General features: G+C 38.7%; 2 protein-coding genes across 3 annotated transcripts in view; one reads left to right on the forward strand and one right to left on the reverse strand.

Annotated features, from left to right (window-relative positions):
• LOC122727808 overlaps positions 1-17,985 on the forward strand; it is a 36,174-nt gene extending 18,189 nt beyond the window's left edge. Inside the window, exons 8-12 of the mRNA XM_043965645.1 lie at positions 2,023-2,121; positions 2,901-3,047; positions 13,080-13,178; positions 15,603-15,655; positions 17,817-17,985. Of these exons, the coding sequence (XP_043821580.1) occupies positions 2,023-2,121; positions 2,901-3,047; positions 13,080-13,178; positions 15,603-15,655; positions 17,817-17,894 (476 nt within the window). The 3' untranslated portion in view covers positions 17,895-17,985. The remainder of the gene's footprint in view (positions 1-2,022; positions 2,122-2,900; positions 3,048-13,079; positions 13,179-15,602; positions 15,656-17,816) is intronic.
• A 3,486-nt stretch (positions 17,986-21,471) lies between these two features.
• The window catches only part of ITGB1 (integrin subunit beta 1), a 55,098-nt gene continuing 50,856 nt past the window's right edge, over positions 21,472-25,713 (reverse strand). For both annotated transcript variants that reach the window (XM_043965643.1, XM_043965644.1), the window contains one exon: positions 21,472-24,268. Coding sequence is in view for 1 of the 2 variants with exons in the window: in XM_043965644.1 (XP_043821579.1) it covers positions 24,203-24,268 (66 nt within the window). In the remaining variant the exon portion in view is untranslated. The remainder of the gene's footprint in view (positions 24,269-25,713) is intronic.

Here is a 25,713-nt window from a genome sequence, read left to right on the forward strand (position 1 = left end):
GCAAACCACTCCAGTATCTTTGACAAGAAAACTACAAGTGGGGTCATGAAGAGTCAGACATGACTGAAAGAACTGAACAACAAAAGTGGAGAGATGATGATGCAAGAAATAATGTGAAGGTAGAATTGACAAGACTTGGCAGTTGATACTGGGGTGGGGAGTAAGGAAGAGTTAGGTATTGAGAACTTGGATCACTGAAAGGATGGTGGTAGTCTCACCAGAAATAGCAAATTTAGAGGAGGGTCAGCTTTAACAGGAAAGATGGTGATTTTCATCTTAGATTGAGTTTGAGATACCAATGGGATCTCCAAGTAGAGATGTCCCTCGGGCAGTGATGATCTGAGACAGGAACTCAGAGGAGAGAACTTGCCTAGATATACAGACTTAGAAAGTCCTCTGAATAGAGGAGATACTATTTGTAAAGTGCTTAGCACTGTGCTTGGCACATAGTAGGCCCTATATAAATGAGATAAGGTGTGTGTGTGTGTGTGTGTGTGTGTGTGTGTGTGAGAGAGAGAGAGAGAGAGAGAGAGAGAGAGAGGGAGAGAGAAAGATAATATTTTCAGGTTGGTTCTTTCATTTCCTGCCTGTCACCCCAACTTCTGTGCTGCTTAGTGTGACTCCTTGCAAAATTGATTGGACATCAAGACTTGGACAGACTTGGACATCAAGCCCTCCTTAGTGGAATGATAATCACCACCACGTAAAAGTGGGATATCCATTTAATTTATTCACAACAGTAGAACAACTTCAAAGGGAATAGGAAGAGTGGAAGATGGCAAGAGATGAGTGCATTAAGAAAGCATTACAGGGGGGCAGCTAGATGGCGCAGTGGTTAAGCACCGGCCCTGGATTCAGGAGTACCTGAGTTCAAATCCGGCCTTAGACACTTGACACTTACTAGCTGTGTGACCGTGGGCAAGTCACTTTACCTCCGTTGCCTGCAAAAAAAAAAAAATTATAAAAAAAAAAAAGAAAGCATTATAGGCAAAGAGAAGGAAAACATTTTTGCATCAGGGATAAAATAGAGCCTTTGAATAAAGGTCAGGATTAATGAAGCTGTTACAAAGTTATTGATAATACAAGTGTAATAACCTTTGGGTCAGAGACTCAAGTCATAAAGGGGCCTGCTCTGGCCTATTTGGGAGGACTTTCTCACTCTCCTTGCCTCCTATGCCCCATCCAAAAACCTTGGGAAAATTCTTCAATTGTACCACTCAGTATAAAGACTCATATCCCTTCTTGCAAGTGGATTATGTTCACAGTATTACTGAACCAAGGGTTTCAGTAAAGATTGCAGATAATGTCATATCATTAGATCCTCTCAACCACCCTGTGATAGAGATTATGATTATTCCCATTTTACAGATGAGGAAGCCAAAGCTAAGAGAAATCAAATAACTTGTCCAGAGTCAAACATCTGGTGAGCGTCTTGAGGCAGGATTTGAATTCAGGTCCTCCTGACTCCAAGTACAGCCTCATGACATTAACATGGCATTCCCTTGCACCGTTCTCTAGGGACAGTGTTAGAGGGACGGCTATCCTCCCCCTCATCTGTCATTGGCTCTGGCACAGCAGAGTGAGCAACCAAACTAAAGTGTCCCCAGTATAGTTTTGATGAGGTTCCATGAGATCATGGGGAAGGAGATCATAGCAAAGGCTCCACAAGCAAAGGGTAAGTGAAGACAGGAAAAGTCACACAGCCAATGGGATGAGGGAAGGAGGGAGGGTGTTTTAGAAGGTAAAGAGTACAAGTCAGGGGCAGCTAGGTGGCGCAGTGGATAGAGCACCAGCCCTGGAGTCAGGAGGACCTGAGTTCAAATCTGGCCTCAGACACTTAACACTTACTAGCTGTGTGACCCTGGGCAAGTCACTTAACCCTAATTGCCTCACTAAAAACAAAAAAAACAAAAACAAAAAAAAAGAGTACAAGTCAGTGGTGCAGAGAATGTTATGGATGGACAGGGCCAAAGAGAAGAAGATGCCCCACAACCTTGCTTTTGCCTTTACTTGTCAATGCAGATATGTTGGAAGATGGAAGAGAAGGTCAGGGAAAACGTGCCTCAGCACCAAAGACATGCCCTGCAAAAAAGATCACTCTATCTCCATTTCCTAAGAAAGGTAAATATCTATCAAAGCTGCTGTGGACTGGAAAGGAGCATTTGTAAGCTCATTGATGTACTGTATGACTGAAGAATCATCCTCTGTGTCATCCTCTGTATTTGAGTTTACAGTGTATCCCTTCGGGTCCTTTTCCATATTCCAGTCGTGCTGATATGCACTTTCTTGTTCAACAAGGGAAAAAAACCCCCAGGAATCTGTGGGCTTAAAGAGTGAAGGGGTAGGGGCAGCTAGGTGGCACAGTAGATGGAACACCAGCCCTGGAATCAGGAGGATAGCGGGCCTCAGACACTTAATACTTACTAGCTGTGTGACCCTGGGCAAGTCACTTAACCCCAGTTGCCTCACCAAAAAAAAAAAAAAAAAAGAGTGAAGGGGAGTCATTTCAGAGAACGCCATGTTTTCTTTGACTTAGGTAATAAAGAGGAGGCCAGTTGTACTTGTGTATGGCCCCACTGTCTGTGACCCTGTGCCCTTCCTCCTCACTGGCTCCCTTGGATGGAAGAGGCAGAGCCCACTGTGCACTCTGATTAGCCCCAGTTCTCTTTCAACCCATGAGCCTGAAGCTAGATCCTGGCCCAGCTGGTCTTTATCGTTGCACAGGTAAGACCAAATAGGCAGGCCATAGGCAGGCCAAATGAGGGGCAATATGCAGCCAGCCCCTTGCTAATGGCTCTCTTCTCTCCTCCTGCTCAACACTCCTTTTAGAAAAAAACTATGTAGCTGTGTGTGCCGTAACGGAACTGAATGTCTCGTTTCACCTATTTTTCCACTTGAAGCTGTAGAGCAATTTTTTCCAATGGAAAAAAAGCAGACTTCCTCCTTAATGAGCTTTGGTTTAAAGCTGCAAGTGAAAACGCCTCCACTGGACAGAAAGAACTGCTTCAGGACCAGGCATTTTCCTCCATTAAGTAAATTCTCTGCAGGTAATTTAGAAAAACAATATTTTAATGTCTATTGAGATATAGTAGAAAGGGATTTAGTTGAAGAAAAATATGTTAGTTACCATAAATGCAGTGTCTGACTTAGGCCCATATCACTTACATGTGTCCCTTTGAAATGGCCACCCCAGCTGGGACACCCCAGGGATCCCTAGGGATTCTCTATTTTTTTTTTTTACCTTTCTGGATTCTGCTTCTGCCTAGGACCCCTCAGCACACTTTCCTTCCCCATACCCACCCAATCTCTCAGCATTCATCTGTTTTCTCAAAAACTATTGCTACCCTGCCTGGTTCCAGGGCTGGTCTCATTTGCGATGTCACCTCACTCGCTCTGTTAACTGTGAGTCTGGTTTTTCCTCTGAAATGCAGAGATTCTCTATATTCAGGACCACTTTTAAACCTGTGTTTACCTTGCCCTCCTATACCCACTAAAAATGCACAAAGAAAACCTTTAAATTCCCTTTCTGTTTCCCACTGGCTAAGTTATAAAAACTGAGAAAAAACATCAAGATCTATGTAATGCCTTCAGAGATCAGAGAGGATGGGGACTTTGGGGTCTTGGATCCGTTCTTTTCTCTGGAGTAGCAGGAGAGGACCTTGGAAGCAGACAAGCCAATCCTTTGGGCTAGAGGAAGAAAGAGGAGGGAGTAAAAGGGCAGTGATTTGGAGGGTGGAGGTGTCTTAGAATTGCGGGAGATTCGTATTCCAGCGGGGGGGCGGAGTCAAGATGGTGGAGGAAAGGCAGTGAGCTTTTGAACTCATGACAGAATCGCTCCAAAAACATCGAAATAATGCCATAGGACAATGCTTGGAGCAGCAAAACCCATAGAAGATTGTGCTGAAATCATCTAACCAAGAACACCTTGGGAAGGTCAGAAGGAGGGATCTGCTGTGCTGAGACAAGAATGGAGCCCAACCCCACAGTAACCCTGACACAGATTCAGTCCCAGGAAGGTCTCACCAGAAAAGGAAACCCCTAGAGCCTCTGAATCAGCTGAAGCACCAGTGTCATCTGGAACTAAGCTCACAGTCTGGTGAGGGGGGGGGGGGCTACATGGGTCTATGATGGTACTAAGGCAGAACTTGGATTTTTCACCCCTGCTGGGAACCAGCAGGTAGGCTTGAATAGCAGTGGCCCAGGTCGGACAGGGGCACAGGCTCGTTGGAGCTGACAACCACAACACACAAAGCTGTTTGATTAGCAAGTTGGTCTGGGGTCATCTGCGGACTAGGGAACAAGCCAGGCAAGTGAAGAACCTGCTCCTCCTTAAATCATACCACCTGGGACTTCTGAAGCTTGGGATACTGCAGCCTGGAAACAGTGCTCAACTTTAAGGAGCTAAAAGTCAAGTAAAAGAAAGGAAAGATGAGCAGACAGAGAAAGGTGAGGACCATAGAAAGTTTCTTCAGTGACAAGGAAGATCGAGGTGCACCCTCAGAGGAAGATGTCAATGTCAGGGCTCCCATATCTAAAGCTTCCAAGAAAAATATTAATTGGTCTCAGGCCATAGCTCAAAAAGGACTTTGAAGATAAAGCTAGAGAGGCAGAGAAAAAAATGGAAAGAGAAATGAGGATGATGCAGGAAAGACATGAGAAAAAAGTCAACAGCTTGAAAAGTCAAATTGGCCAGATGGAAAAGGAGGTACAAAAACTCTATGATGAAAATAATTGCCTAAGAATTAGGATTGAACAAATGGAAGCCAGTGACTTTATGAGAAACCAAGACACAATAAAGCAAATCCAAATGAATAAAAAAATAGAGGGCAATGTAAAATATCTTCTGGGAAAAACTGCTGACCTGGAAAATAGGTCCAGGAGAGATAATTTGAGAATTATTAGTCTATCCTGAAAACCATGATCAAGGAAAGAGCTTAAACATCATCTTCCAAGATATTCTCAGGGAAAATTGCCCTGATATTCTAGAAGCTGAAGCTAAAATAGAAATTGAAAGAATCCACCGATCACCTCCAGAAAGAGATCCCAAAAGGAAAACTCCTAGGAATATTATAGCCAAATTTCAGAGCTCTCAGGTCACAGAGGAAATATTGAAAGCTGCCAAAAAGAAAGAATTCAAGTACTACGGAGCCCCAGTCAGGATAGAACAAGATCTAGAAGCTTCTACATTAAAGGGCCAGAGGTCATGGAATATGATATTCCAGAGGGCAAAGGAATTAAGATTACAACCAAGAATACCTACCCAGCAAAACTGATCATAATCTTTCAGAGGAAAAAATGGGACTTTAATGAAAAAGAAAACTTTCAGGTCTTCATGATGAAAAGACCAGAACTGAATGGCAAATTTGACTTTCAAATACAAGACCCTAGAGAACCATAAAAAAATTGGAGTTGGGGGACATACCTGGGGTTGTGAAGTGGGTGACTGTCTTATGTCTGAGGCTGGGTTTTAACTGGGATCCCCCTGGGTCCAGGGTGGATACTTTGTCCACTGTGTCACCTAGCTGCCCCATGATAACATCTTTAGGGTTAAATTGAGGGGTGAGGGGAATGCACTAGGGGAGGGGGAAGGGCAGAGGTGAAATCCTACATGAAAGAAACAGGAAAAGGCTTATGGAGTGGGAGAAGAGATGGGAGTAAATGAATTTTACATTCATCAGAATAGGCTCAAAGACCTTAAACTCATCAGAGTTGCCTCAAGGAGGAATTAACACACACACCCAGATGGGTGGAGTAATCTCTCTAACCCTGCAGGAAAATAGGAGGGGAAGGGGATAAAGAGAGGGGGGCAAAAGAAGGAAGGGCAGATTGGGGGAGGGGACAGGCAGAAGTAAATCCCTTTTGAAGAGGGATAGGATGAAAAAAGATGGATAATAGAATAAATATCATGGGGAATGGAATAGGATGGAAGGGAAACAGTTAACAATAGTAATCATGAAAAAGAGAAAAGGAAAGGAAATTGTACAAAAAATATTTATAGCAACTCTTTGTGGTGGCTAAGAATTGAGAATCAAGGGAATGTCCATCAATTGAGGAATGACTGAAGAAGCTGTGGTATATGTGGTGGAATGGTCATGTGCTATAGGAAATGACAAACAGGATGATCCCAGAAAAACCTGGAAAGACTCATGAACTGATGTATAGTGAAGTGAGCAGAGCTGGGAGGACATTGTGCATAGTGGCAGCAGTATTGTTCAGTGAGCAATTGTGAATGACTTAACTACTCTCAGCAATGCAATGATTCAAGACAATCCCAAGGGACTAATGACGAAGTTTACTATCCACCTCCATAGAAAGAACTGATAAAAAGAACACTTGTGGATTGTACATATATAACCTGGTTGTGGTCTTGTGGAGGGGGGAGGAAAGGGAGGAAGGGAGGGAGAAAAATTTGGAACTCTAAATCTTATGAAAATGAATGTTGAAAACTACCCTTACATGTAACTGGGAAAAAAAATAAAATAAATGTTTGTTGCTAGAAAAAAAACAAAATAAAATATGAAAAAACCAATAAAATAGATAAACCACTGGTTAATTTGATTTTAAAAAAAGAAAGAAGAAAACCAAATTACAGTATCAAAAATGAAAAGGGTGATCTTACCACCAATGAAGAAGAAATTAAAGCAATAATTAGGAACTATTTTGCCCAACTGTATGCCAATAAATTTGACAATCTAAATGAAATGGATAAATATTTACAAAAATACAAACTGCCCAGGTTAACTGAAGAGGAAATAAACTCCTTAAATAAGCCCATATTAGAAAAAGAAATTGAACAAGCCATTAATGAACTCCCTAAGAAAAAATCCCCAGGGCCACATGGGTTTACAGGTGAATTCTACCAAACATTTAAAGAGCAATTAATTCCAATATTATACAAATTATTTGGAAAAATAGGTGGAGTTCTACCAAATTCGTTTTATGACACAAATATGGTGGTCATACCAAAACCAGGCAGAGCCAAAACAGAGAAAGAAAATTATAGACCAATTTCCCTAATGAATATTGATGCTAAAATCTTAAATAAGATATTAGTGTGATGTTTAAAATCTAAATTGTGGTCACCTTAAATTAGAAGCTTCGGCACCAGTCTTTGGGCATTAAACATTTATTAAAGCATAGAGGTATTCACAAGGAGTTCAGAAGAAAAAAAAAGTCCTACCTAGCCTAGAGTTCCAGCCTGGTTGGGTTCTTCCTGAAGTCATCCTCCACGAGCCTGCTTTAATCAGGAACTCTCTCCAGCAAACTGATTGTGGAAGCTGTTTATAGGTCTGGAACAGAGGCAGTCCTTACTGCTTCAAGCTGATTGGTTGGCATCATCCAAATCCATTGGTCCTGAAGGTGTTCTCAAGGTGTGATTACAATCCAGTTAACTTGAAGTAGGCTAATCAGCAGCTAATCACTCTCACTTGATTTAATCAGTCTAGATTAATCTCCAGGTGGGTCTTAGAGTATCTGCTAAATCTCATTATTTCATCACATTAGCAAGGAGATTACAGCAAGTGATCACCAGGATAATACACTATGACCAGGTGGGATTTATACCAGGAATACAGGACTGGTTCAATATTAGGAAAACTATCAACATAATCAACCATATCAATAAGAAAACTAACCAAAATCATATTATTATCTCAATAGATGCAGAGAAAGCTTTTGACAAAATACAGCACCCATTCCTAATAAAAACACTAGAGAGCTTAGGAATAGGTGGAGCTTTCCTTAAAATAATAAGCAGTATCTACCTAAAACCATCAGCAAGCATTATATGTAATGGAGATAAGTTAGAGGCCTTCCCAATAAGATCAGGGGTGAAACAGGGATGTCCATTATCACCCCTATTATTTAATATTGTCCTAGAAATGTTAGCTTTAGCAATCAGAGAAGAGAAAGGAATTAAAGGAATCAGAATAGGCAAGGAGGAAACAAAACTATCACTCTTTGCAGATGATATGATGGTATACTTAAAGAATCCTAGAGAATCAACTCAAAAATTACTGGAAACAATTAACAACTTTAGCAAAGTAGCAGGATATAAAATAAATCCACATAAATCATCAGCATTTCTATACATGACCAACAAAGTCCAGCAGCAAGAGATAGAAAGAGAAATTCCATTTAAAGTAACGGTAGATAATATAAAATACTTGGGAGTCTACTTGCCAAGACAAACCCAGGAGCTCTATGAACACAACTACCAAACACTCTTCACACAAATCAAATCAGATCTAAATAATTGGAAAGATATCAATTGCTCATGGATAGGCAGAGCTAATATAATAAAAATGACAATTCTACCTAAATTAATGTACTTATTCAGTGCCATACCAATCAGACTACCTAAAAATTATTTTATACAGCTAGAAAAAATAATAACAAAATTCATCTGGAAAAACAAAAAGTCAAGAATATCAAGGAAAATAATGAAAAAAAAATCAAAGGAAGGTGGGTTAGCTGTACCAAACCTGGAGCTCTACTATAAAGCGACAGTCATCAAAACTATCTGGTACTGGCTAAAAAATAGAGTGGAGGACCAATGGAATAGGCTAGACACAGGAGACCCAGTAGTAAATGACATTAGCAATATACTGTTTGATAAACCCAAAGACCCCAGCTTCTGGGATACGAATTCAGTATTTGACAAAAATTGCTGGGAAAACTGGGAGATAATATGGCAGAAATTAGGCATAGACCAACATTTGACACCTTATACTAAAATAAGGTCAAAATGGGTACATGATTTAGACATAAGAGGTGATACCATAGGTAAATTAGGAGAAAAAGGAATAGTCTACCTTTCAGATCTTTGGAAAGGAGAGCAGTTTATGACCAAACAAGAGATAGAGAATATTATTAAATGCAAAATAGATGACTGATTACATTAAATTAAAAAGTTTTTGTACAAACAGAAGCAATACATCCAAAATTAGAAGGCATACAGAAAGCTGGGAAACAATCTTTATGGCCAGTACTTCTGATAAAGGCCTCATTTCTAAAATATATAGGGAACTAAATCAAATTTATATGAATCCAAGTCATTCCCCAATTGAGAAATGGTCTAAGGATATGAACAGGCAGTTTTCTGATGAAGAAATCAAAGCTATCCCCATATGAAAAAATGTTCTAAATCACCATTTTGTTTTTGTTTTTTAGTAAGGAAATTGGGGTTAAGTGACTTGCCCAGGGTCACACAGCTAGTAAGTGTTAAGTGTCTGAGGCCGGATTTGAACTCAGGTACTCCTGACTCCAGGGCCGGTGCTCTATCCACTGTGCCATCTAGCTGCCCCTCTAAATCACTATTGATTAGAGAGATGCAAATTAAAATAACTCTAAGGTACCACCTGACACCAATCAGATTGGCTAAAATGACAAAAAAGGAAAATAATAAATGTTGGAGAAGCTGTGGGAAAATTGGAACACTAATGCATTATTGGTGGAGCTGTGAACTGATTCAACCATTCTGGAGAGCAATTTGGAATTATGCCCAAAGAGCTATAAAGCTGTGCATACCCTTTGACCCAGCAATACTACTCTTGGGTCTTTTTCCCAAAGAGATCATAAAAAAGGGAAAAGGACCCACATGTACAAAAATATTTATAGCTGCTTTTTTTGTGGTGGCAAGGAATTGGAAATTGAGGGGATGTCCATCAATTGGGGAATGGCTGAACAAGTTGTGGTATATGAATGTAATGTAATTCTATTGTGCTGTAAGAAATGATGACCAGGTGAAGTTCAGAGAAACCTGGAAGGATTTGCATGAACTGATGATGAGTGAGATGAGCAGAACCAGAAGAATATTATACACAATGTCATCAACACTATGTGTGGACCAACTGTGATAGATTAGATTCTTCTCACCAATTCCAATGGAACAAGAATGTTCCAAAGGACTCATGATGAAAAGGCTCTCCAAATCCAGGGGAAAAAAAAGGAACTGTGGGATATGGATGCTGATTGACCATACTATTTCTTTTGTTTTTAATGCTGTTGGTTTTCTGATTTCAGGTTTTTCCTTTGTGCTATGATCCTTCCCATATAACATGACTAATGCAGAAATATGTTTAATGTTAATATGTATATTTAACCTATATCAGATTGCCTGCTGTCTAGGAGAGAGGGGGAGGGAGGGGAGGGAGGGAGAAAAATTTGAAATTTGAAATCTTATATAAACAAACCTTCAAAACAAAACAAAACAAAACAAAAACAAAACAAACAAAAGAATTTCAAGGAGATTCTAATTTCCTGTCTTCCCCAACCTCTGGCCTTCTGAAGAACACAGCGCATGGGCTCATGTGCCTCTGAATTACAGGCCTCCTTTATCTTTATGGTCCCTTTTGGTTCTCAATATCATCAATATCAATATCATCGTCCTGTCTGAAGGATTGCCCCAGGCAGGGATTCTCTTTGGCTGGCTGTTTCTGCCCACTGGCATTCCTTCCCCTTCTCTGTCCTCTTCTTTCCTAACATTGGAAACGCTCCCTCATGAAGAAGGGCACCAGTCAGTCACTCAGCCTCTCTCCCAGTGCATGAGGATATTTGTTTTTGGCCTCTCAAATAGGCCTCTGAACACTTTCTCCAATGGAAACATTGTGATACTCGGCATGCTTCATTATGGGTTAAATAGGCTTCGTGGGCTGACTTGGTAAACTAACCTTTGTAAATACCATTATTGCTATGAGAAAATGTGTTCCAGGGGCAACTAGGTTGCACAGTGGATAGAGCACTCACCCTGGAGTCAGGAGGACCTGAGTTCAAATCCGGCTTCAGACACTTGACACTTACTAGCTGTGTGACCTTGGGCAAGTCACTTAACCCTCATTGCCCCCCCCCCCAAATGTGTTCCAAGACTTAAGTGGTCTTAAAAACCAATGTCTATAACATAACCTCTTCATAGGTTGGGGACTGCTGCCTTTTGTGGTAATAGGATATAAGAGTGGTACAGATACTTTAAATTGAGATAATCTTAAAAAAAACACAACCCATTTTGCCAATAATAAATTGGTTTTAACTGCCTTGCTCACCAAACTGTTCACCCAGATAGATATGTGGTAGCAGAATTGATGAAGGTTGGCTTTTGATCAGGTGGCTTACCTGTGCCTATCACCTAACACACACTCGGCTTGCCTCTGGCTACTCTCCAGGCAGAGTGTCATCAATAAATGAAGTTGATTTAAATGTTAGCCTGAGTAGAACACAACTGAGAAAGTGAATCTGATACCAAAACACTGTTTTAATCATCCCACATAAAATGATTTTTGTGTTATCTGCTATATGGGGTCATACATGCTACTGTTTCACCTCCGTTATTATGACTTTAATTTAGGTCTCCTCCTCCATGTCATAGCCCACCACACCACACTCTCTGTTGCTAGTAGTGAAATAACCAAACAATATTCACCAAAGCTGAGGAGGAGAAGCAACTGATGTACCACAATTTAAATGACTAGGCACTGGTTAATACAAAAAGTTGTCAGGAGTCTTCTTTCTTAGAAGCCACTGAATCTATGAGTGTTTAATCTACTCAAATTTCTATTCTATGAGTTTTAGAAATTGTGATATAAATATTTTATTTGCCTTGAATAAGTGAAGGGTTAGATAGATTTTTATCTATGCTATAGATTTTAACATCTTGATGGGAAATTTGTCTCCTAACAGAAAGAAATGCTCTGCCATGTCATTCAGCAAAATGCATTTTACTTTTCAGTTTGGTCCTTTATTATTCATTCAGATTAATGTTGTTCAGTTGTTTTTCAATTTTGCCTGATTTTTTGTGACCCTATTTAGGTGGGGTTTTTTTTTTTGGCAAAGATACTGCATTGGTTTGCCATTTCCTTCTCCAGCTCATTTTAGGGATGTGGAAATTGAGGCAAACAGGGTGAAGTGACTTGTCCAGGGTCACACAGCTACTAAGTGTCTGAGGCTAGATTTGAACTCGGGAAGATGAGTTGTCTTGATTCCAGGCTTGGCACTCTGTCAATTGTGCCACCTAGGTGCCCCATTTAGATTAATAGGCTAAACATAAAATTAGAGATATACTGTGCTAATTGTTGCTATAGAAATTGAGGGGATGTCTATTGGGGAATGGCTGAAAAAGTTGTGGCATACAATTGTAGTGGAATATTGTGCTATAAGAAACGACAAGCTGAATGGTTTCAGAAATACCTGAAAAAGAATTACAAGAACAGATGTATAGTGAAGTGAACAGAACCAGGAGAACATTGTACACAGTAATAGTTATATTATGCAATGATCAACCGTGAATGCCTTAGCTATTCTCAGCAATACAGTAATCCAAAACAGTTCCTAAGGGCTTATGATGAAAAATGCTATCCACCTCCCAGGAAAGAACTGGTGGAGTCTCAATGCAGATTGAAGCACACTATTTTTCACTCTCCTTTCATTTTTTTTTGGTTCGAGTTTTCTTCCACAAAATGACTAATATATCAGATTACTTACTGTCTCAAGGAGTGGGGAGGAGAGGGAAGGAAGAATAGAATTTGGAACTGAAAATTTTTAAAAACCTGAATGTTAAAAATGGTTTTTACATGTAATTGAGGGAAAAATAAGATATTATTTAAAAAAGAAAAGAATTGTTGCTACATAGCTCAAAATGGTTATAGCACTGTGCTCTTCTGAACTGTTCTGCAGTTCTTTTTATGGGATCATGCAGACCATTTTATCCCCATTTCCAACCTTTAGAATGCTCCATTATCTTAATTTGAATGTCTTTCAAATTATACAGCATTTTTTATACTACTCAGGGCTAGAAATTTTTGATTACTTAATTTATGTAATAAATATTCGGATTGTGCACGGCATTGTCTTCATCATACATAGATATATTTTGGCTTTTTTCTGTTTTTAAAATTACTATCAATATAATTCTTTAGAGTTGTAATTATTGAAGAGAATTTAAAAGCATGAGATATATTGGAAATAGTAAAAAGGGGACTATTAATTGCAAAGGAATTAAAGTCTTATTTGAGCATTCTTCCCAGTTACTGGTTTAATGTTTTTCTCTTTTATTATGATGACATTGTGCTTATTTTTAATATAAGCAGAAAAGGAAAGTGAATTATCATCCAAGTTACAGAGTCAGCAAGAGAGATATTTTACTTCTGTGACCAGTCCCTTTAATAGAAAAAAGGAGATATACCCAGGTAATTACATTTAATTTGTTATTAACAGAATACTGCTTCACATATTGCTGGTAAATATACTAATGAAAATTTTAAACTAAGTCATGTAATCTGAAGCATTAGTATTTCGATCAACCTATTTTCATCTAGGTTGTGTGTTTTTTCCAGTCCCTTTATGATACTTTTCATTGAATCATATAATTCGGGCAGAATTATTTTTTGGTTAGACTTTATCAGTAATACAAAGCATCAACCAACTTGAAAATTTAACCCTTAAAAACTAAACTTTTTTATTGGCATATTGAGGTTTCACATTTGGAAGCAAATTTCCTTATTGTAGCAAAATAATTTTGCTTATAAAATACACTAATTCCTAACCTTTAGGGAGTTAAGACATTCTTCTCAATTTGAAATATCCTCCACAAAGTCCTATTCCAGTGCCTCATTAACACATGAAAGTGACCTGAGTTCTTAAGATTATGTCAATTATATGTATGTTTTAACTCACTGTGGTTAAAACAAACAAACAAAATAAATAAAGAGGGATCCTGTCAAGGGATAAAAAAGGACATGGGGGAAAAAGAATTAAACATAATGGAAGAGAAGAACTGAGTAAAAGAGAACAGGTAGGAAGACCACTTAGGAGACTGGTAAAATAACCTGTCATGAGATGATGGAGGCTTGGAGTAGGGTGGTAGCCATGAGAACAGAAGGGAAGGAACTAATCTTAGAGACATTTCAAGGGAATAAATGACAGTACTTGGTGCAGATTATGTACATCATAAACAAGAAGGAGAACTGAAATGACCCCAAGGTTTCTTGATGGATACCCAGGAAGAATGGTGGTAATGCCAAAAGAAATGTGTACTTTGGAAGAAGAACCAATCAGTGAGCATTTATTTATTAAATACCTACTATGTGCTAGGCATTAGGGATACCATTATACAAGTGAGACAGCCTTTGCCTTCAAGAAATTTACATTCTACTATGGGGATACAACATATTCATAGATAAATAAAGTGAGGCAGTATGGCCCACTCAGTTTTAGTGCGGAGTTGATTATTTTACTTTGGGACAGATTGAGTTTGAGATTACAGTGGGACATCCAATTGGATACAAAATGTGCAATTTGCAAATAAAAATGGTAGCACAAATGACAGTTTATGGCCAGCAGATTTGATAGTCATGTGCACAGAGGGAAACCCTGAGACTGGATGAATTGGTGAAAAAAATATGCAAACGTACATATATACATATACATACACATGTAATGTGTGTGCATATATGTATATGTATATATACACACATACACCCCTAAATCAGAGCCTGTAGCACACCCACAGAGGTGTTGAGGAGAATATGAGAAATGCAGGGCTCTACACGTGAAGACAAAAGAAACTTTAAAATATAGTGGGAGGTTAACAATGTCATATGCTCTAGAAAGGTCAAGATGGAGCAAGAATTATAAAGGTCTTTAGATTTGGAAAGATGTCCTGGATCAGTCTGGAGAGCTCAGTTTCAAAAGATAGATGAAGGAAGCCGGACTCTGAAGAGTTAAGGGAATGGATGGATAGAAAATGGTGAGTACAGCTACAGTCACATGTGAGATTAGCAGTAACAATGGTGAAATTACATTGGAGCAAGACTAAGTATTATGATCAAAAGAATGATGGATGTTCACACATACATATAAATCTATTTATAGAATTAATACTGAAGTTCAGAAGGGAGGAAACAGTGGAGTGGGAAGTCTGTCGGAGAGTTTGGATTATAGCTTTTAGTGTTGTTGCTAAGTGGTTATGTGATCCCTAAGCATCCTCCCCAAGATTTTTGTATTGTACTATATTCATATTATCATTGTAGAGTTAGATGTAGAGCTGAAGGTGCATCCGATGGCATCTGGCTCAACTTTTCTCTCCCCATTTTACAAATGAGGAAACTTAGGCCCAGAGAAGTGAACTAATTAGATCATATAGGGAGTAAGCTTCAGAGGTAGGAGTTTTGAACCCAGGCCCTCTGTGTCCAGAGACAGTGCTCTTTTCCATCACACTTCACTGCATACTCATCATTAAGCATGGTGATATTGATGGCTAGCATTTATATAATACATTGAAGGTTTGCAAAATGTTTTACACGTGTCTTACTTTATACTCACAACAACCCTGGGAGGTTAAGTGCTATTATAGCCCCAATTTACTGAGGAGGAAACTGAGGCAGAGAGAAGTTAAATGCCTTCTCCAGGGTTGCCCAGTCAGCAAATATTTGAGATAGGATTTTAATTTGGGTCTTCCTGACTCCAGGTCCAGGTCTCTGTCCACTGTAGGATCACTTACCTGGCCCTGTGATCCAGTATTAAAGCTTAGAAATGACTTTCCTTTTAGTTTACATTTCTGAAATGTTAAAATTACATTGTTACAAAAGAAATGAAAAATGTTCCTTTTATAGGGTTTATGCGTGTTGTCAATGCTTGGACCATTTCGCCAGTGCCAAAAATGCAGGTAAGTAGATGGCGATAACTTGTGAAAATACCTCACTTGATTTTTGCAAAGAATTAAAAAATGTATTTCTAAGTCAAGTTTTAAAAAACATTTTCCACTTCAACTATTTTTCTGGAGTAGGTATAATCAATGAAATATAAATTGCCCACATTTTAAAATGGCTTTTATATAGTTTTATGGTGAATACAAGCTAGATTTTTTTTTGGACTTAACACTCTTTTAGACATTTAATAGTTACGTTTTGAAGTATTACTTAGGTCCCAAGCAATTATGTAAATACGTGGGTGTGTATTCATTGCCACCAGTTGATATGTTCATGTTACATTATAGAGCAGAACAAATTCTATCCAACCTTGGAAGACCATTGATGCCTTCTACAATCAAATATGGGAAGAAGACAAGGCTTAAATTCTAACTATTCTCAAGAATAATTAGAATTTAAGCCTTGTCTTTATGTGCATTGTTAATGGGTTTATAACTAATCCTTGTTTAATTTGTTCTCTTGCTTGACATTTAGTCTCAGGAAGAAAATTATGCATCCATTATGAGATATAACATTCTAAAGCAAGTAAATTATTATTTTTAGTAATTTCTTGTGTGGGTATATATGTGTGTCTCTGTGTATCTCCCATAACGATAAAAAACCCTCCTTCCTAAGAAAAATGTAAATGCATTTAACAAAACTAGAACTAGGAGGACTAGGGGGTACAACTAAGCCAAAGGCCGAGACCAAAAAAAAAAAATGTGTCTGTTGTGGGGGAGGGTGTAGGTGAGAGGAAGGTGCAGGGCTGGGGGTGGGGGGGGGGAAGTTCAGAATTTGAGTAATGTCATGCTTTCCCCTATCATTCTTTTGGGAGACAGCTATTGGCTAGAGATTCAAATACCACCACGGATATAGCCTAGCTGTGTGACCATGTCACTTTACCTTTCAATGCCTCCAGAAAAAGTCTCTAAAAACTTTAGCTTTTTAGAGAATAATAGTGGGAGACATTTCCACACTGAGTTTATGCACCCAGACTACAAAGGGGTGGACACCTCACCACAAACATCAGAGCTGCCCCCATCATTCTTTTTACAAAACAAGTTTTTAGTGCAGCACAGTATAATGAATGCCAGGTGGGGGTGGGGAGTGGTGCTGAAGTGGCTTATTTGCCACATGAGCCAGGCTTCTCTCTTATGGATTTGCTAGTACAACCTCTGCCTGCCTCAGTTTCTGACACCACACTGTACAACTGCCTCTTCTAAATGACATTTGGGACAACTTCACATGCATTGTAGCAGGGTCATTTGAGAGTATTTAGAAAGGGAAAGGCCATGAATAATTAGCACACGAAGATTAAGGCTAAGAAGATAGGAGAAAAAAATGAAATAAAGACAAAACAGTTGATGGCTAGAGGTAACCCCCTCAGCTCCCAGACTAAAAAGGTCCAGGTTAATCTGGCCTTTATTAAAAAGGAAAATTTAGATTATCAGTGAGCATAAAGGTCAGTTTTCCTTCTCTATTTCCAGAAGAAAAAAAAGTAATTTAGAAGATAGCTCTTAATCCAGAGCTCTCTATCAAGGAAATTCATTCATTCATGAAACACTTGGAGAGCACCTTCTAAATAAATGCAAGTAGCTTCTAGGCACCATTCGAAGACAAGCTATTGAATGATAGTAGACCCCTTACTTATATCATAGCACAAAGAAAAGGAGCAAATAGCTACAAAAATTAGATAATTATACAATCTGATAAGGTTTATATTTATTATACCAATAAAAGTGTCCAGGAGAACATCAGAAGGTAGTAGATTGCAGGGGATCTACAGGAATTTTGCTTGACATGGCACTTGTTCATAGGACTTTAAAGGAGTTACTGACCAGTTCTACATTAGGTAGCCCATTTGGCAGATTTGTGATTACCTACAAGGTGAAAGTAGTTAATTTTCCATCTATCAGCATTCACATCCAACAGGAACATTTGAATTGAGTAGCTTCCAAAGAAGGGAGTTATATATTGTTGAGAGTGGAAGTTCACTTAGAACTTTGCAAAACCCCAGGAAACATTGCCCAATTCACCAGTGCATTTGCCCACTGAGCAATAAGTCACTTAAATGTTTGTAAATACTGGAGTTTTGGATTTTCAAAAATCACAACTACCTACCTCTTGCTTTATTTTTAGGATCACAATTTACCTCCAGGAAAAATTTTCATGCCACACAAGCCAAGACGTACGACAGTTAAAAAGCCATTCAAATGATAATTCTTCTTAGCTTATATCACTAGATTTGCTGTATTCTGATGAAGTATAAACTATTAAACAAAAGCTTTTAGATGTGATTGTGAAAGAAGATCTGAGAAAACCTATCTTGGGAAGAGCCACTATTTTCAGTGTCAAGTTATCAATCAAATGAAACTTGTGTTGAATTCTTAGGACTATCGCCCTTTTTTTGAGGAGGAAAAAACACAAATCAGAAGCCCAATTTTGTTCACATGCTACTTATTAAATTCTCGATTTGCATTTGCAGAGCACCCTCCTAAACTGAGAACTATGAAACCCATGGATTTTTGTTTGAAAGAGTTCACAGGCTAAGTGGAAACAGTCATTGAAAACAATGGTATTAAATGGTGGGGATAATCATTTAGAAGAAAAAAGGAAATCCTTAAAAAGGGAAAGCCATCAATCAGTGCTTCAGGAACTCCTGATGCCAGGGATGTGGAAGCATTTTTTTTCCTGGGTTTTTGTTTTGTTTTTGTTGTTTTTTTTTTACCCCATAAAGTGTACTGCATCATACTCAGGTGGGGACAAAAAGAAGCCTTACCTAGGCTTCCAAATGACATTTTTGAAAATTAATTTGTTCTTTATCTAAAGAAAAATATAATGGTAATATTTATTATTCTGAGACTATAGAAAAAAGCTGCCACTTTCCCTTTATGCCAGGTCTGTTTTCTCAAATATCCTTGTTAGAGAAATAACAATTCTGTCTATAAACAAGTAGCCGATATCCTAGCTCTGCCCCAACTCTCAAAATCTCTTTCTTCTTGACTGTAACTCCTTCTCCCAATCTAGTTATTCCTGAGAAATCTAAGAAAGTAGCTGTGACTATAGCTCATGTTCAGGGTTCCACAGATATGGGTAAAAAAGAGCACTGACTCACACAAGCTCTCAAAGCAACAATGCTTATTTGGTACAGAATAGCCTTTTTTTTTTCACTCCGCAGAAAAAAGGAAGAAAATATAATCATAGTAGCCTATAAATAATGTAACTCGCCCTCTCTATATCAAGTCTCACTTTCCTTCAGTGTCTAATGGAGTCCCTCTAGTCTGTCATTTGAACTTTTCTTGGAAGAGAATGCAAGGTAGACAACACTGACATTCTGATTAGGGCCTCAATGACCTCTAAGATCCCTTCCGGGTCGAAATTTATGATCCTATCATGGTATCTACCATGTTTTACCTTGCAGTGTAATTATTTGTATGTCTCATTCCCTTACTCCACTGAGTGCAAGTCATGTTATCACCCCAGAGACCTACAGAAAGATTTGAACTCCATCACCCCTTCTACAGAAGGAAGATCAACTTGGGATTGCTAGGAAGGTAACATCCTTCTGATACGGCCTGGAGTATCTGAATCACTCATGGTAATTGTGGAGGGTCCAAGAGTTAATCAGTAAGTTCATAAGAACTGATTAAGTGCTTGTGATGTGCTGGATACTAGAACACTGTGCTAGATGCTGGGGATGCTCTGACAAAAATGAATACTCTGTCCCCAGGGAGTTCACGTTCTTTTGGAGAGACAGTATGCAGAGTCCGAAGTATGAGAAAGACAAAAACGATTCAAGGTAGACTGGGGTGTGGGAGGGATGGTATTGGCATAGTCATGGCAGCTTTATTGGGGATTGATGGAAACTACCAGGGAGTTGGCGTTGGATCCCTTCTTGTCAAAGGTGGGCACTATGTTGACAAAGCTTGGGTTGTACTGCAGCCTCCTCTTGACCCTCCCTCCTTTTCCTCCTCCTCCTCCTCCTCCCCCACCTCAGCCACTACTTTGGGAGTCTAATCCCTCACTATTCCAGCTTGGCCCAGACAGCCATGGCCTTTACCTCCTAGCAGTTGGCCAGCCACTTCCAGAGTGGACAGTGCCTCTACTACCCCATACTGCCCGAGATGGCTTAATTTTCTGGTGGGGAGCCACCTGGAAGCAGGACCTGATCCTCGGGAGCAATGCCCTGTAGGGTAGGCCACATGGGCCTTTGATCTGGGCCACGGTCTCCTGCCCAGTCACTTCAAGGGTGTGCAGAACTTGTGCGCAGGCAAACAGCCGCACGGTTGGTGACTAAGACACGTTAGTCTTGCTTCCTTGAGCAAAAATGTTCACTAAACAAGATTCTAAGAAGTAGAGGGGAGGCAGGAGCACCTTCCGGGTATGGGGACAGCCAGCACGAAAGCCCAAAGTGTGAGAACAAAATGAGGTGGCCAGTCTGGCTGGATTTGGGAAGGGGAGTAATGCATAATATGGTTAGGAAGGAAGGCTGAGGCTAGGTTGTAAGAGGCTTAAAATCGAAACAGGATATTCTAGTTTATATTTGATCCTAGAAACATTAGGAAACCATTAGCACTTATTTAGTAGGGGATGACTAGGTCAGACCTGCATTCCATTTACATGAAGCACAAGACCGGCCACCACTATTGAGGCAGATCCCAGGCCCTTCCCAACTCCCCACCCAGCTGAGATACAAGGCCTGATGGAGCAGCATAGTGTACTGTCCATCCATACATATGTAAAAAAACATACATAGCAACATTATTTGTAATAACAAAAACACCTTAAAGGTGTGTCTCAGAAGTGGGCAATGGCTGAATTAGCTGTGGTATTTAAATGTAACAGACTGTTACTGTTCCATAATGAATGGCACATAGGCATAATTCAGGGAAACAGGAAAATGTACATGGAGTGAGGAAAGCAACACTAGAAAAACATCCACATATAATCGCTATGGCAATGTAAGTGTTGTGCTCAGCACCAGAACACACATGGAACCTATTGGCTGACCAGTGTCCTTCAGATGCTGATCACCTGCCTAATCCTGCACCCAGCTGGTCATCAGAACTGGTCATGGGCCCACCACTGGTTGACCATCCATTTATTACAAACCTACATCGTGCTCATCTTCTACATGTCCTCTGCTCCTCAAGGGATCATCAGGAGTTCCTCCCTCTTACGTGCTGACCGGGACCCCAAGGCAACCTTGCAACTGCTAGGACCTGGGCCAAATCATCTGACTCACTCTCTACATCCATTTGCAGCCAAACTCAGGTAGCTGAGACAGGAGACCTATTTTCAGCAAGGCTTCTAGCTTGGCCCACCTGCTGAAGCACATGATCCGACCGATATTTTTATGAGGACAGGACCCTGTCCTTTTTAAATAAGCTCAGGACACATCCCTTCCATTTACATGAAGCACAAGACCAGCCACCACTATTTAGGCTGATCCCAGGCCATTCCCAGCTCCCCACACAGCTGAGACACAAGACCTGATGGAGGAGCACAGCATACTTACTGTCCATCCACTGAAGCTGACCCAGCTTTACCCCCACCCCCCACCCCCTGCCCAAAACATGAAGCCTTTCCCACAAGATTACTTAGTACATGAGGCTAGGAAGCTATATTTAAGAAAATGATTTAGCATTAGCTGAAATAAACTTGCAATGCTAATTCATGTCAGAAACATAAGTAATAATAAAATATATCATTCCAAAATCTGAAAATATATCAATTGATACAGGAAAAAGCCTTTGATAAAATTTGATAAAACATTTATTTATGATAAAGACCCTAAAAAGAACAATAGAGGAATTTTCCTCTCAACACATAAAAGATTATCTACCCCAAGTCCAGAATCAATACAATATGGACTGGAAAAACTTTAAAAGCATTTCCAATAAAAAAGTACAAAGCAAGGATTCCTCAACTTGCCATTTTTATTTGACCTACTACTAGAAATTCTATCAACTATAGTAAGAATATAATTAGAGGGATTAGTATGGGAAATAAAGGGGCAAAATGTTACTGTTTGTAGATGACTGGATAGTCTTGAAAACCCAATTATCTAAACCTGAAAATCAAGAGAGAGAGTTGCAGAACATAAGATTAACCCATAAATCATATACATTCTTATTAATAAAGATACAAAATAATGAAGATATAACAATAGAAACTATGAAGTATTTGGGAATTAACTTAAATAGGAATGTACAGGACTTGTTTGAGTACATCTATAAAATCACATTACCCAAAACAAAGGAGGATCTAAATAACTAACATTCAATGTTCATAGGTCAAGCGAATATTGTAAAAAACTACATTTCCCAAATTAATTTGTATTTTAATGAAAAATTTAAAAAATAAGGAGAAGATTCAAGAATTAAACAAAATCATAACATTTACATAGAAAAATAAGGAAACAAAATACCAATCTGTGAGGTGCAATTTATCTACCATACGTAACATATAAAGCATCAAGACTATTTGTGTTGGGGAGGAAAAAAAAGAGAAACATACCAAATGAATGGATACAAATGTGTAAAAAGATTAGTGTTTGATAAGCCTACAAATAAAAAATAGGCAAAGAAATTAATATTTAACAAACATGATTAGGGAGAACTAGTTGGTAAGACAGCCAGAAAGGGCTTTTCAGTGACATCTTTTGCCACATGCTCCATTGCCAATAGTGTGGGATTCCTTTTATCAATCACCTGCTCAGATTTTCTGAGCCCTTCACCAGGACTTCTTATGCCATACTTCATGAACAGTATGCCCTGTTAACATCAGCCAAGTGGGCTGCACTTAAGGAAAGGAAGACAGTTGGATACAGAACAGCTGCTATAAAGAATCTCAGAAATGGAAAGAATCCTTTCCTCCCATCCAATGCCAGGAATGTCTTCTATAATATTCCTGGACACATGGGCTCACTATTCCCATTTGCCGAGTCTTCTGTCTTCAGGGTTCTCTCCCCATTTCCTCTCTTCCTCAAGGTGCTCCATTTGTATACCTTGCAAAGGGTTATCAGAGTTGTTGCAGGGTCCAAGGGGCTCTTCCTCCTTTTGGGGGTGCATCTATTCCATCTTTAAGTGCTGCTCCTTTCTTCCCCCGCCCCAGGCCTACACAACGCTTATGAAACAACCAATGAGGAACTCATTATTCTGGAGGACCCTCACACCAACATTTTTAGAAAATTAGTCTGCATCCTTATGCATTAACCTCCCCACCTCCATGATTAACTTGTCAAAAGTTTTGGGGTAGAGGAGAGAAAGGAACATATATAATACAAAGAGAACAAATCTAATTTGGTTATTTTAGGCATTTTTATTCAATAAATAACTTCAATAGCACTGTAAAAAGTGAACAACTGTTAAACAAAAAGGCACTTAAAACAAGGATGTGACTAGGAGGGAACAAGATGGGCAATTCAAATGGCCAGAGGCAAATGTACAATGCTCTGTTATGGCACTTGTTGAAAATAAGAGAGTAGAGCTAGGATCGTCCTATGCATCACAGTAAAACCTCTTGTGTTTGCTGAAAAGGCAGAATTTACAGCTCAGGTGGCAAAAGAAAAGTGTCAATACAAAATTTTACAAAAATGGTAATCAAATACATTAAAAGATTAGAAACGGTGACCAAAAGCACCAGGCTTTCAACAAAATAAAATAAAATAGAAGCATTTTAAACTAAAAAGTCCCCAGTCAGCAGATACCACATGAATTAAGGCCTTTATGTAAATAATATTTTTCAAGGACTGTTTTGCAGGATAGTTTGCAGTATTATAGGCCCTGGCTTGAATTTACAAATAAAGGCATAAAAGTTACAAGAGACTAGTAACCCTTGAAAACGGCAATAGATTGGTTTAAAGCTAATTCCCCCACTCCTAATACTTTCAATTCATTCCACATTTTTTAGTCCTCCTGTAGAGAGTAGGAAAATACTAATCAAATATTTTAAAAACTTTTTACATGTTTAATTTTCAATTTGCTTAAGTTCCAGCAATGTAATCAATCAGAGGTGTCTCACACGCAAACCTCAGTAAGATCATTTTAAAAGCAGTATTTCTAACTAAGCTAATAGGATAAGCAATTACTTTGGATTCAATGTATTTGCAAACTCAAGCCCTGATATTTTTGTAAAGCTAAAATTCCATTTAATACTTAATGGATAGACCTCATCATGCTGATTACTTTAACCATTTCCCTCTCAAATTATTCTTAGCAGTAGCCTATATTTACTAACAACCTCTAGGTTATTATCTATAGCTCAAGAGGGAAAAGGTCAAAAAGGCACAATGTGACCTCAGCTGACTAGGATCAAGATCCTACCTCAAGTGCAAGTCCATGGCACTGATTATAACTCTATTTGCAAAAAATTATACATACTGTACATTTTCAAAACCTGCATAGGAAAACATCCATGTAATGAGTTAGTAAAACCACTACAGTATTGCCTTAAAGCTATTTTACTGTGAAAATACAACAAACTGCTCCTGTTGACAAGGTTGTAGACTTGCATAAGCATGTTCATTTGCCCTCATACTTAGGGTTGACCACGGTTGTCACTGCACTCTTGTAAATTGGATTTTCACCCTAAAAAGAAAGGGGGAAAAATAAATTAGTCATATTGTAAAGTAAAACACATAAAAACTACCATAAAGTAAGTTACTATATCCATTTTGCCTTTTGAATTTTTCCTTAATAAAAGATCACAATAGACCCAAAGCTTTTCTCTGTTGGCTGAATAAAAAGGTTCTCAAGCTACAGAATGGAACTAATAAATGTGAAGAATTCAAAGAAACTTGTTGGTAAGAGGCACAAACTGATGCAGAACAAAGAAAGTAGCAAAAACAGTGGAACAATACATAAGGATCACAAAAATATAAAGAACACTAACAGATATCCGAATTCGGATTAATGTAATGACAATTTTTGATTCCAGTGGGCTAATGATGAAACACACTTCTAATTCCTCCTAATAACGAGACAGACAATGACATAGAATGATGCATTCTAGTCATCTGTGTTTGATTTATCTTAACTGTTCCTTTGTTTCAAGGGAGGGTTTTGTTGGGGGTGGGTGGGTTGAGCTTTTGAAGTAAAGGTACAGTGGTTTTAAAAAAAAAAAGATCAATTAGAAAAAAGGCATTCAAACATATCAGTGTTACTTCAAACACATTCAAGCTTCATTCACTCTTCCATAAGGAATGTATCTCCTACCTCTATTTTGTCAGTGGCCACTTTTATGTATGACTTGAAGGAAAGCATGATTCTTCTGCAGTTTGCCTGAGTATTACTGCTTACTCTATTACTGAACACAGAATCCTACTCATAGGAAGCACTCACTTTGTTGAGTGAATGATTGTTAAGACATCTAAAGTATCACTTGGTTCCTCCATCTCCATGGTAAGAACTCTCCTTTTGGGGGGTGGGGGGACAGTAAGGGAGTTCCCCAATATGTTTAGAGAGTTCAAAAGATTTTAGGGTAAATCTACATATAAAAATCATAGAGAGTGATTCAATAAGTAATGTCACAGAATTATGAAAGGTGAGTAAAAAGATAATTGTATCATTTTTCATAAATTCATTTAAGGTTTCATTTTTAATATGGCAACAATGTATTACTTAATATCCTGGTAATAGATCTAAAACCACACATACATTTTCAAAGCCTACATAGTAAACTACCTATATCAGTGAAGTGTTTATGCAGGTCTTTTTTGGTGACAATTATCTGCAAGATGACACATATCATGTAACTACACAGGAAGTTGGGAATTTACTAGATGCATAGGAAAATAATAAAGGAGATAGTAATGTATTCCATATATATAATATACATTGTATACTGTCATCAAAATTGTCTGTAGTGGACTATGAAATAAACCCAGTAACTCAACTGACTTAATCTGATGTCACACAGACATCCAGAGACAAACCATGTATTTTGATAAGGTCCTGTAAAAGTATTATTCTTTACATTTAACAAAGACATTATGGAGTTGGGCAGGAATTTACACAGTGGGAATTAGGAAACC

This window comes from Dromiciops gliroides, chromosome 5, assembly GCF_019393635.1.
Source record: "Dromiciops gliroides isolate mDroGli1 chromosome 5, mDroGli1.pri, whole genome shotgun sequence".
Taxonomy (NCBI): Eukaryota; Metazoa; Chordata; class Mammalia; order Microbiotheria; family Microbiotheriidae; genus Dromiciops; species Dromiciops gliroides.